The 13680-nt window shown below is 40.4% G+C and overlaps 2 protein-coding genes across 2 annotated transcripts; one reads left to right on the top strand and one right to left on the bottom strand.

Annotated features, from left to right (window-relative positions):
- Nucleotides 1-144: 144 nt before the first annotated feature.
- Nucleotides 145-3800, bottom strand: pgpep1 (pyroglutamyl-peptidase I). The gene is made up of 5 exons (XM_076293819.1): nt 3653-3800; nt 2916-2968; nt 2024-2140; nt 1613-1845; nt 145-1455 (listed from the first exon to the last, which is right to left on the bottom strand). The coding sequence occupies exons 1-5, from the start codon at nt 3681-3683 to the stop codon at nt 1251-1253; spliced, it is 639 nt and encodes a 212-aa protein (XP_076149934.1). The 5' UTR covers nt 3684-3800; the 3' UTR covers nt 145-1250.
- A 2630-nt stretch (nt 3801-6430) lies between these two features.
- jund (JunD proto-oncogene, AP-1 transcription factor subunit) lies at nt 6431-8195 on the top strand. Its single transcript, XM_076293817.1, has one exon. The coding sequence runs from the start codon at nt 6667-6669 to the stop codon at nt 7543-7545; it is 879 nt and encodes a 292-aa protein (XP_076149932.1). The 5' UTR covers nt 6431-6666; the 3' UTR covers nt 7546-8195.
- Nucleotides 8196-13680: the final 5485 nt, after the last annotated feature.

The raw sequence follows: 13680 nt of genomic DNA, 5'->3' as shown, positions 1-13680 counted from the left end.
CCTACCTGTGATTACAACAACAGTAAATGAGCCCAGTCTAGTAAAACATTGAAAGTGTGATGGGTATAATAATGAACACTTAAACTACAGAGGCCACAAGATTGACTAGGCTATAAGGTTACACACTAAATCTGGATCAAGGTAGTTATTTGAGAAAGTTTATTTATAATCAAAAATATTATTTTAAGACAGTGTGGAGGCATACATGTGACTAAAATTACAGTCAAAATTGATTTTACTTACTATAACTACATACATAAAAGAAAATCACATTTGAAGTAATGAAGCATTTTGGACGTGCCAAATACACCATCAAGCTATGCAAGTTTGCTGCTTGACTGCTTCATTGTGTTTTCACAGAACGGAGGTGGAATATGAATAAAATCTCACGGTCATTGCCGTGCATGAGCTGTTGTGTGGCTCACAGGACTATCATTAAACAGAAGTGCTTCCATGACAACCACAGCTATGGAAGAGACAACATCTGTCCTTACTTACAATGTCCAGCCTGTCCTCAATCAAAATATCGCTACCACCCCAATATTTTCTAAGTATATCTAAAGGTTATGGACAAATGGTGCTATGCCTTAGATATACCATGCTTAGCTAACTTAGGAATGTTTCAGCCAAGGGCAGAAATGATGTAGGCTAACAATGGAACCATCAACCTTCATGGCCACTTTTTACTGTCTGTATGCATTATAATTATTATTATAATAGCTTCTGTGATGTCTTGTCATTATTATCATTATCCTTATTATTATTATTATTATAACAAACACTTGCAGTCACATGCAGTGCAGACACTAAATGATTAAATGGGAAAATGTTGACATACATTAACACTGTGTAAAATAAATGCAATAGAGTCTGCTCAAACCACAACACAGACATTATGTCTAGAGAAGAATGTACATCTGTAGCATAGCAACCATATTGTTCAGACCTTTATATAAAGTGCTTCTCTCTGTCGGTAGAAAGAGACTGTGACACCTCTAGATGACATCAATAGCATAAAAAGTCAAAGGAACCTGTGTCAACAGCTTGAATGTCATAACTGGCTTGTCTTGAGCCACCTAAACTCAAGACAGGCACGACTGGTCCAAGGCCAACACCACTAACCTTGGCCAATGGAAATTGTGGAATATCGGAAGTAGAAGAGAAACACTTCTTTGTGTTTACAGAGAACGTCTTACTTAAAACTGAGTTATTACTGCGTTATTAAACTCTGTGAAGCTGTGGACTTTGGGTCAGTGTCCAAGCTGGCAACGGTCTTGGTCCTGATTGTGATCCATATGGTCCTCCAATCTCTGGACCATCTCCAGGATAACAGCCTGAAGAGCTCGGCCCAGGTCCTCCGCACTATGCCGTTTCCCAAGGGGGGGCACGTGCACAAAAGCACACCTGCGATTGCCCAGGTAGAGTGAGGTATAGTAGGTGTAGTCACATAAGTATCTGTCAAGGTGGAAGAGGTTAGAGAGTCATTTTATAATCAATATAAATCTATTATCAGTGAAAATCAATTAACTGTGTAATGTACTCATGCCATTTATTTTTCAATCTTGAAAAGGCACTACGTCTTTGAGAATACTGTCAGCAGAAGGATGTATACCTGCCAGCATCCTTTGAAACAGAAAAGGCAACACCCATGCTTGAGGAGTTCACTTTCTCGCACACAGCCTCCATGTCTATGACTGACATAATACAATCAGGTCCCTGGTCAATGCAGCATTGTGAATTCGGACAGAAGTCACAGTTGTCCAGGCGGTTGTATCCATGATTGTGCCCACATTGTTCAAGGGTGACAGAGGTGGCCATTCCCGAAACGCCAACATGAACAACCAACTTTTCAACAAAATAAAATGAAAATATTAGCATGGAACACCTTCTTAAATCAATATATTTTTTAATAATAATACAATAATGTATACAAATGTTATAATCTGTAATAATAATTGTACCAGATACATATTCACATTATAGATAGAAGATAGAAAGTATCATACGGTGTACAGCCCCTTACCTCAGGTTGATACTGTTTCCACAGTGACGGAAGCAGTTCGCTGACAGCCTTGTACTCCACAGGGATCTCCTTCACCAGCAGGTGAATGTCCTCACCCAAACTCAGCTTCTCCAACTCCTACACAGCAACACAGAAATGTGGCCTAGATCATTTTCAAAACCATACACGTGTGTCCTAAACGATAACAAAAAATGGTAGCCTAGCTTATACAGCAGTGGTCTCAAATTCCCGACACGCAAGACAGTTTCTTGTGATCCCTTTGTTGATAAATAGGCTATTTGTAATGGGATTTGCCCAGTATATCAATTCTGTGTTTCATTGGCTGTGTGTCAAATTTGTGGTAGCCTACTTGTCACAGAAGCAAAACTCTTTTCTGAAGAAAAACAGTTGAACCGAAGCATCAGCAGTTTCAAGAAAAGTAGACGTCATTCTTCATCATTCAATAACGAAACAAAACAAAAGTGCCAGGAATGTAATGATAATGATTAGGGGTCTGTTTCCCTCGCACTTTGGCACTGGCCTCCCTATCAGGGTTGTGCAAAATCCGAATTGCAATTCTGCTACCTGTTTGCTACCTCAATTGAAATGCAAGTGAAATTCAAGAATTTAATTGGGATTTAAAAGCCAGTTTCAATTAAATTCTGGAATTGTGCACAACCCTGCCCCCTATAGGAAAACCACCTGGAAAGTGGCCTGTAGGTAATTTGAGTTTGAGACCAGTTTATGTAGCTCAGACCTTATTTGAGGGGATTTTCAATTGTAAGTTAGGCTTATTGAATAACACATCGATGTCATCACAATTAATTTTCTGACAACAGTTATTGCCGTTAAGCTGCAGTGTTTTGACATTCTTGGTTAGTGTTTTGAAATACAATGTGCTTATGGCTCTAACCTGCACTGCAATCCAGCTTGCATTCACTTTATGTTCTCCAAAAGGTTCGAATCCTGCAAAAACAAACCAGACCTCTCAATTGAAAATGTCCAGCATAATTAAAGTCTCTGTTTCTACAGCCACCGTTTTCTGAGACAGCTGTTGCAAAATGCGTAATCAGCATACACTTGGAGTCTAAAGGCTAATCCAGGGTCCAGGAGGCTACAGTCTCTAAACCAGTAACTTCACACCATTTTAGTAAATGTTTTGATGTGTTGCTAACTTGATAACAAAAAGGCCAGACAAAAAATAAAAAAGAACGCTATCTCTAGGCTATTGCTTTTACCAATATACCAGCAATAAACAAAACCGTGAAAACATAGGCTATTCAAACTTGTTACACTTTTATTAGGCTATTATTACATAGCCTACACAATCTGTGGATAGGTGCGTTCAAATTCGATTACGTTAGTTCTCCGCGAACACTGGACGGACGAAGTGGTTGAAATAGAATGCTTACACACATTCGCTCAAATCAAGCTGTTCAGAGGAAACATATTCGCCACTGTTTGCCAAATATGAACGCGCCTCATGTTGATCCAGAACTAGCCTACAATTCTAGATCTCTCCTGAACATGCACTGACCGCCCGCCGCGAAGCAGCCAAGTGACAGGTTTAATGTTTTTCCCCATCGACAAAGATAATCAGTAGCTATCATATAAGTTATGTGAGCCGTATCAGTAGTAAAATGTCTCTACCTGTCACAATAACAGTTTTCTTTGTATCCATAATATTGCACTTGCGACTTCCAGAGCAATTTCGTTTTCAGGGTCCCACTCCGACAACAATAACTTTGTAGCGAAATGTATCTTTGTAATCCGTGTGATATCGGCTGTTTCCTCGGAGTTCTTCTTCTCATTACCTAGGATATGACGACATGACTGAACATTATCGCCACCTATCGAAATGGCATGAATGTAGGCCTACTATTCTATCTATTTTGTACACTGTTTTTTATTTCTGGAGAAGCATTCTAGTAGGCTAGGTTTAATAATTCCATTGTAGCCTAGGCTATTTAGCATAGGATACCTTTTTACATGACAATAAACGTTGAACTTTGACAGTGATTGTTGCTTGTGCAACAGATTTTTTTTTTCAAGTGTTGCTCACCAGAAACTCAAAGTCCCCAAGAGGACATGGACAAAAAAATAAAATAAAAAATCTACATTTTTGGTGCGCACCAGATAGTTTATCATGCTCACCAGATAGACGCGCAGATGCAGTATCCATGAAACTCTCTGATGTGTAGGCTACCACCTATGGCTACCACCAGAAACTTGTCTTGAAAAATACTTTTTTGGCAGGTGATGTATTTTGGTCACAAATGTTGGCGACCCCAATCATTCACATGTTGCGAGAGAGAGCGCAACTCATCTCTGTTGTAACATCCATTCGAGAGTGGTTCTTTAATTTCCCCCAAATATCCTTGTTGATGCCTGGTTGATTTGTTTCAACCATTGATCAAGCATAATAGCTAGATTATAACGATGTTACTTAATTTATATCATTATATCTTATAATCATATAACTTATATCATCAGGGTTTTTAAAATATTTTTTTTATTTAAGGTATGTTTTAATGTAATGTACTGGTCAATTGTAAGATACAGGTTGGGAAACGATGCTTTGGAGGCTCTGTAAATCCTTTGTTAATAGCCGGTGCAAGTAAGGGCCAATGGCATCACTCATACTACACATTCTGGAATTATTTTATTAGCCTATGCCTATTTGACAGAGGTATTCATCCAGCAGGTGAGACAACCCACAAAACTTATCAAAAGTATGCTTGTCTGACTGCTATGGACCTCCGAGGGGTGGTCAGTGTCTTGGGAAAGAGCACTGCAGTGATGTCCACAGATTCATTTTCCTATTCTTGCCTACGCCATCCTCATCTGAGTATGACTCATGCATGCTGAAAGTAACATCAGGGCAACCCCCAACACAACACAGGCAGGACAAAGAAAGCCAAGAGAGACAGGGCAACGGAAGGCCAAGCATTTTGGCAATATGTCAACTTTCAGTAAACTAAACACTTACTTTATTTAGCAAACGGTTTAACCCAAAGCGACTTAATTGAGGAATAAAATTCAAGCTATATGTTGCAAAGAAGACCTTGGTAACAATAATTACTAGTACAATAAATACTTAACCAGAGGGTGCAGAAGTTTAAGCACTAGTCAAAGTGAAGTATGGAGATAGTTGGGGGAAGAAGGGGGTGGCAGAAGGAAGAAGAAAAAGTTGGTCTTGGCTGACTTGGTCATTAGTCAAAGAAAATTAATTGACAATCACTGACACATCGCCCAATCAAAGCACTCTTGCTTTAACCGCAATTCATTCTGTGATGAAAAGGAATTGATGAAGCAATATGTTTCTTTTTAAATTCAAATAGCCTAATGCTATTTATGCTGATAATTTGCACCCTTTCCTCCTGTGCGCTGTCTCTCCTGTGCCACGCATAGGCACAGACACAGTCTCTGAATATTATTTCTGCCCAGAGATGGTGGAAAAATTGCATGCTGATCCACCCACACATCCTCTCCATAGACGACTCCGTGCTTTACAGCTTCTAATCCTCCCTTTCCCCCTCCTCTCTGTTTTTTTACGGCTCCATTCACCTACATCTGCGTCAGACTACCATGTCAGTGTTGCCATGGCGATGAATGATGCCCACTCTATTCTGTGATGCAGGCACCGTACATACGTCATAGCTTCCCAAGGCGATGCTTTCTCTCTTATGCGCGCTTGATTATTTATAGCAACAGCAGCCTCAACCACTGACGTTCCTGAGGCAAGGATAAGTAATTGGTATTGCCCACTGAGCAACTGCTTTTTACAGGAAAGGTAGCCTACCATTGAACCATTAGTGTAATACCATTTTTGTTAATGGCTTGATGACTATGAATGGATAGAATGGATATTTTGCGTCGCTGATATCGGTTTGGTGACATGCTTTTGCCCTCCAAGCAGATAGATAGATAGCCTAGATACAAATATACTATCTATCTATCTATCTATCATGCTACTCAATAGTGATGCTCAATAGCCATTTTTTATGCTTTATCCGAGCAACAAAACATCGATTATTTGTTATAAAGACAGCTGTCTGAACTAAATATTTTTTCAGTACAATCGTCTGCAAGACATACATTGGTCTAAAATGGCATGTAAAACAAAGACTAAATGAACAAATGCCTTAACGTGTGCTTTTGAAAGCGCTTCCTGCCAAGAAATGGGTTGTTCTCTCCCCACCCTCACTTGCGTTTCATCCTACGTTTCTATTACATCAAACCAGAATGCACCGCACTGTTTGCAGTTTACCCAACTTCTCCATGGCGATAAAGCTAGCACAGCCCCTTATTCAAATTATACCGGAAGAAAACGTCATTTTTGGCCAATCTGAGCGCTCTGAAATGACATAATGGAATTTTTAGGAATAGAAAACTTGCAGATGCTTATTAACGCCCATTGCTGAAATCGTTGCCCGTGGTAGAGTTATCAAATGAAGGCTTAGAAGAGTCCTTTGCTATGTTCATTTATCATATTTCTATATGAGGACTGCATAGACGGTGACGGAAAACGGGGTGTTGAAGCATTCTACAGGTTAGGCTACATGATAAAAGATTCACCTAAAGGAACCATCTGCTTCGTGACTGGTAAATAAGGAGAAACCATTTCTGCATGAAGCTCCACACATCCCATGTGAGGGGATAGGATGGAAATAACCTTCTACCCTGACGATGTGCTGAATAAATCTCGAGGAATTTCAAGCATCTACTCTCAAGACAGCATGATGAAGAAGGATATCAACTCCGAAGATCAAGGCAGTGCCAACCTTAAGCAGGATCTGCCCGATACCGAGGGCATTCTGAATTCTCCGGACCTGCTGAAACTGGCGTCGCCGGAGTTGGAGCGACTGATTATACAATCCAACGGTATGGTCACGACGACACCGACCTCACAGTTTGTCTACCCGAAGTCAGTGAGCGATGAACAGGAATTTGCCGAGGGCTTCGTGAAAGCTCTGGAAGACCTCCACAAGCAGAACCAATTAAATGGGGGACCGTGCTTGCCTCCAGTGAGCCGACTTAGTGCCAACACAACCTTAGCCCTACAGACTGATCTACCGGTGTACACGAACTTAAACACCTATGGAAATAGCCCGCTGGGCACTACAGTGAATTATTCCACGGACACCATTCCCTTTCCTCCGCCGCCTTCGCATCCCCTGAGCGCGCAGCAACAAGCGCAGACAAGACTCCAGTCACTCAAGGACGAGCCTCAGACTGTGCCGGACATTCAGAGCTTTGGCGACAGTCCACCTCTTTCGCCCATCGACATGGATACTCAGGAGCGCATCAAAGCCGAGAGGAAAAGGCTTCGTAACAGAATAGCCGCTTCAAAGTGCCGTAAGAGGAAGCTGGAGAGGATATCCAGGCTAGAGGACAAGGTGAAATCCCTGAAAACCCAGAACACCGAGCTTGCGTCGACAGCGAGTGTACTCAGGGAGCAAGTGGCCCAGCTGAAACAAAGGGTCATGAACCATGTGAACAATGGCTGTCAGCTACTTCCAAATCAAGTTCAAGCGTACTGAGGGAGAGGAAGGCCACTTCACTTAGCAAGACACTTTGGAGTTCTCAACGAACCCAAACTTTGAACGACGTCGTTAGATGCCTTTCTGATTCTCTCGCTACAGCCTACACAACATTTTAGAGGATTGGCAGAGGAATATAAAGAACTGGACACTTCATTCGTGGTGCTTATGTAAATGATGGGAAATCTATGTTTACAGAGCTTTTGTAGCATACAGATATCCTATCTCATCTTCTATGTTAGGAGGGAGCAATCACCAGTCCATTAACAGTAATCTTTTATGTCTTTGAGTCCAATGGCGTGAATAAGCTATGAGCAGCTACATTTTGCATGAAAAGACAAACTCACTGAGTGCAACTCCAACACAAGGATGCCATGCATGTCGTCCCAGTGTAATGCCTTACTTGTCTTCAAGAACTTAACCAATGACAAATGTGTATTTTATATATATATATATATTCAATTATTCACACTATGTCTTATTTCTATGACGTACCAATGTGACTTCTGTGTTCTGTCCCAAGTGTTTTATGTCTGAGTATTCAAACTCAAGTGTTATTTTTTAATTCACGTTAATGGCATATAAGAAATGTATACATTTCCAATGAGATATTGTGTACTATAGGTTCATTAAACATCCTGAACATCTCAGTGTTTGACTCTGCCTGCTTTCATGATTGGTGGAAAAGGCCTGGGGCTCAAAACTTGTCTAACTTGTCTTGCTGTACAAACAAGACCCTGTCAGAGTGTCGGTTACATATACAGAACAGGAAAAAGGAGCCAGCAAATCAATATCAGAATTTAGGGGGATACCATCCATCGATCTTCTCATGAAAGGGACTGGGATTGTCTCTGAGGAGTAGCCTACTGCTCCACTGTCCAAGGGATACTGCACTGTTGCCCCCTAGTGTTTAAAAAATACATTAGCAGTAATAACAGGGGCGTTGAAACTTTTGAGGCCAAATATACTCTCTCTCTTTTCTACTTCTCCCGCTTATCTATTGGCCAATTTGTCACATGGGAACAGATGAGAGAGAACATGTTTAATGTTGAGACACAGGGAAGGAAGGGCATCAAAACAAAGTACATGTCGGTTCTTTGCTAAAACATATACCAAAATAAAACTGTTACACAGTTTTTTACTTGTTTCCAATATTTGTTCAGCCAAGCAAGGCCCTTAAGACTCAAACTGAATTGCTCTTGTTAAGTGCTTGTCAAGTTACTAGCCTACTACTACACCTTTTATGTTAGACAAACAGTGGACTTCTACACATTATAGATGCCAAGGATGGCCATACTGTGTATGACTTACGTAATACATTACATAAATAAGGATGTCTTGTGGTGCTGTAGATCAGTACAGTAACTGGTGGGGGTTGGGAAATGCAAAGAGCAAAGGGACATACTGACACTGACCTGATGCTGATTGTCAACAGATTAATTGTTTTTGTTTTGGTAGAAACAGTTTCTGTCGTGTTTTATTTGGCATTTTGTAAAATCCCATTGATTTCTGTTGGAAGACTCATTGCACGTTAATAGCTGCGCCAACCGTCTATGCTTCAGGTTCAAATATTGAGCGCGGTTGTGAATAGTTCCACAATAGCAAATAAGACGGCTGGAAATCATACATTGCGCCGATATATTTGCTTTTAATAATCAACGAACACCACTAACCACTCGGTGAGTTGCACAGTTTTGAAAACGAACGTTAAGGGTTGTTTTAGGACATGTTTGAGTAGCCTACAACAGTATGCCCATTGCCAGCCACCCTGAGAAGTCAAAGGCGATTCAAAACGAGTCAGAAAAGTCGAGACAGGACCAATCGTCAAAATTTCGGTGTCCACCACTCTAGTTCATCCAAAACAAACCAGAAAAGGGCCTTAAAGTGCTAAAAACCGGAATTTTCCTTTAATGATATATTAACAAACATTTCAGTAAAAAAAACTTCATTTGTTAGGATATGTTAGGATAGAACTGAGAATAGGTTTAATTGCTACTGAAGTTGAGATTTCTGGCCCAAAATATGGGGACTTGTAACTGTTCCTCCATATGCAACGGCTGCAAGTCGACAATTCAATCCTACAAACCTTTGTAAGCCTATATATAGGCCTACTTTAATAGTTTAATAGTTCCTAGTTCTCTACAAACCTCAAAGTGCCTGGTTTTCCAATTATTTAATTACCTGTGTTATTAGGTTGGCTGTAGGCCTACTTCCTTTTTTACATTTATACAGGCAACTATTGGAGTGCTATGATACCCAGATACACGATGCTTGGAATTTCCATCCACCCACAAAGCTGTTTTTATACTGCACTTAAATATCTATAGTTCCGGGGCAGCCGTGGCCACTGGTTAGCACTCTGGACTTGTAACCGGAGGGTTGCCGGTTCAAGCCCCGACCAGTGGGCCACAGCTGAAGTGCCCTTGAGCAAGGCACCTAACCCCTCACTGCTCCCCGAGCGCCCCTGTTGTTGCAGGCAGCTCACTGCGCCAGGATTAGTGTGTGCTTCACCTCACTGTGTGCTGTGTTTCACTAATTCACGGATTGGGTTAATAGGCTAGTGACAAATGGTCAGAAAGGGCTTTAGTTTTTGAGATACCCCTACCGGAGGTAGAACTAAACCCAACAATGTTTTTCCTCATCTCTAAGGTCTCCCATATATGAAATGGATTCTTGGCTAAAAATATTTTACTGCTAAGATTGTTAAATTAACAGATATTGTTATACACCCCAAAACCAAAAAAGGACTAAAATATAGCCTGTCCGTATGGGAGTTGAGGCATATAAACTAGTGCAGATCAATCACACAAGCTCTGAGAACTTTGAAACTTGGCATGTTTATAGTCAGGGAGTTGCTTTACCTACTAGAAAAGACTGGATGTGAATATCTTGATGTATGGAATGAATAGAGACATGTAAACATACACCTAAAATAAGCAGACATGCAAAAAGTGAATATCTATGCAGAATGTTTTCATTTACTTTGTAGCTGCTTTACCAGGGATTATAATAGAAACACATATGATTGCTTATGGGAAAGGTGGGGTTGTTCTGAATCCAACAATACCAAATATGTAAATATAGTATGACGAATCAGGGTGTTCTGTCACTCAATGTATGAGGTATCCAAAATGAAAGAAAATGGAACACTGGCAAAATACAGTTTCAAGTCCAAATCACATTATCAGTGGGGAGAAGAATGTTGACAAATTCATTGTTACTGCAAGGTAAGTTACATAAGGCAGTGGTTCTCAAAGTGGGGTCCGGGGACCCCTTGGGGTCTGCGACCCATAGCCAAGGGGTCCGCAAAATAATTTGCTTGAAATTATAAAGTTGAGTTTTATCATTTTAAAAATTAATATCTATGGATGATGCCCCTTTTCACCCATAAAACAAGCAAATTGTGTCTATTTGCTCCTACACACATTTAACTTCACTTAGGTCAGGAAGAACCATTCCTACTACTGCTTAGCTTGGCTTATTTGTTAGCCAGCTAGCTGATGAATGTGTAGGCCACAACTTCAGAGAATACAAATGACATGCTTAATTGTTACGGTTATGAGGGGGTCCTTGGAACCAAAAACATTGAGAACCCCTGACATAAGGTAAGTGCTGCTCTATATTTGCATTTAATAATGATACATTTCATATGTCCCAGTATTAAACAATTTATATGAAACACAGATCCAATTGAATCAGGTTAACATTGGGATGGAACACCTTTATTAAAATATTTATATTCACTTGAATTTTGTTTTGGTCAAGTCATTACTGAATAATTGCAAATAATATTGTTAGCTTTTGTCTGTCCAGACCAGCAGTGGATAGTAGAGCCTACACTGCTTACTTCACCCCTAAGTAGCTAAACAGTTAGTTGTAGAAACAACTTTCCCTAGCTAAGAAAGTACTTAGCCCTCTGACCAATGTTGCATGTGTAATTCAACTTGATTTGCATTTCAATGAAAATTCTGAAATGTATATCATTTTTCCTTTTCACTAGTCTTTTGAATTATGGAGAATGTCTTACAGGCATTGGATCCAACGCTTTGTATCATTTGTGGTAAACATTTTGAAAAGGGCAAGAAAAGAGATCCCTATGTCCAAAACCCCACAGTAGAAGGCCTCCAACGCATACTTACCCTTGCTCAGCTGAGAGAGAGATGGTGATGTCCATAAAACTGGCTCCATATACAGATGATATTTCCTCCAAAATCAAAGTTTCATATCATGTATCATGTAGAGTGAAGTACTGCAGTAAGACAAAAATCAGTGAGCAGTGCCAAGTTGCCAATGTTGAGAGAGCACATCTGCACCAAGAAGGCTGAGTAGGGCTGAAACAACATCATTTCAAATACTGAGAGACTGTTTAATTTGTGGGAAGGCCAGCTCTAGATCAGAACCTCTGACAGCCATTTCGATTTTGGATCCAATTCTCCATAATTCAAGAGACTAGTGAAAAGGAAAAAGGATATCAGAATTTTCATTGAAATGCAAATCAAGTTGAATTACACATGCAACATTAGTCAGAGGGCTAAGTACTTTCTTAGCTAGGGAAAGTTATACAACTAACTGTTTAGCTACTTAGGGGTGAAGTAAGCAGTGTAGGTTCTACTGTCCATTGCTGGTCTGGACAGACAAAAGCTAACAATATTATTTGCCATTATTCAGTAATGACTTGACCAAAACAAAATTCAAGTAAATGTAAATATTTTAATAAAGGTGTTCCATTCCAATGTTAACCTGATTCAATTGGATCTGTGTTTCATATGAAATGTATCATTATTAAATGTAAAGAAAATCAGCACCTTGCAGTAACAATGAATGTCAACATTCTTCTCACCACTGATCGGGCCGCTGCCGTCAGAATTTCCCCGGTAGATTTTAGTGCCCCTCTCTAGTGCACCGCTGGCTGCAGCTTGCAGATCGGGGCTGGGCTCAATGTGGGGCGGAGCGCAACGTTGAGCTCAGCCCAAAATTAGCTCGTCATTACCCGTTGACCTCTCTGTGTCCGTCTATTTACCCGGACTTGGAGTTCAAATTTTCTCAAGGAAGAATGCTTAACTCTATAAAAGCGTACCCTCCTTGAACTACTGCCCACGTTAATCATATCCCTTCCCCCTAGCGTTCTAGAATATGTGCTACACCATCGGCGTTTCTTGGGTAATCTAAGTAGGCCTAGGCTATAAAGATCATTACATCCAGTCTGCATATAGATCTATGCTATAGGCTAGCAATAACATTATTAATGCATTTTATCTCTATTTTCTTTATAGAATACTTTATAAGGTCTGCTAAGAGTAGAGACCATAATGTTGGCCTCTATAGCCTATTGTTTATAGGCTACATAAATTTAATTTGGTGTGATCGCGGCACAAAAATCATATAACTCGCAATCATAAGTGTTCGCGATAAAATCAGTTAATTTTGCCATAGAGACGGGTGTAAACTGTTATTTTCATCATGTTAAATTGAAACAGAGGGACTGAAGATATAAATGACACGTGATTGAAAGAATCAATGCGATTGAAAGAATCAATAAAAAATCGCGATGCTTGAATTTTGCACCTTTTTCTTAATATCTCTGGTCGTATTTAAGTAGACCATTCATATTTGGATGGCTGCAAGATTCTACATAATTACATGATATGTATTTACGTTTCCGTAGCTACACCATATCTTGAGAATAAAACACTGATACATTTGTACCGCTACTGTACCTCTCCCCTACACATTATAGGCTACCTATATGTAGGCCTACTGTTAGCCTGCAGCGAGAGTCTAACCTCCGTGTTTGAGTCGAGGAAATGCTTTTATAGATTTAAGCATTTTTTCTAGAGATGATGTTGAGAAATATAACTTGGACAGTAGGAAACAAGGCGGACATGCATGAGAAGACGTGCTGAAGGTGGGCTGAGCTCAACGTTGCGCTCCGCCCCACATTGAGCCCAGCCCCGATCTGCAAGCTGCAGCCAGGGACTTCTCCCCCACTCCGCCCCTGGTTCCTACACTTAAAATCTAAACGAGCCATATGGACCTTTGTGCCAACATACATCAGACTGTCGCTCAAATCGGATACATTGGTCCCCCTACTACTGGGTAAATGACGTAGGCCTGCACACTACCACAAAACACAGT

Source organism: Alosa pseudoharengus, unplaced genomic scaffold, assembly GCF_046254945.1.
Source record: "Alosa pseudoharengus isolate Yale_2024_CS ecotype anadromous, Long Island Sound unplaced genomic scaffold, YU_APseudo_1.1 YU_APseudo_1.1_scf_2, whole genome shotgun sequence".
Classification (NCBI taxonomy): Eukaryota; Metazoa; Chordata; class Actinopteri; order Clupeiformes; family Clupeidae; genus Alosa; species Alosa pseudoharengus.
Note: the sequence above shows the minus strand (reverse complement) of the source record. Positions and strands in the feature narration are given on the sequence as shown.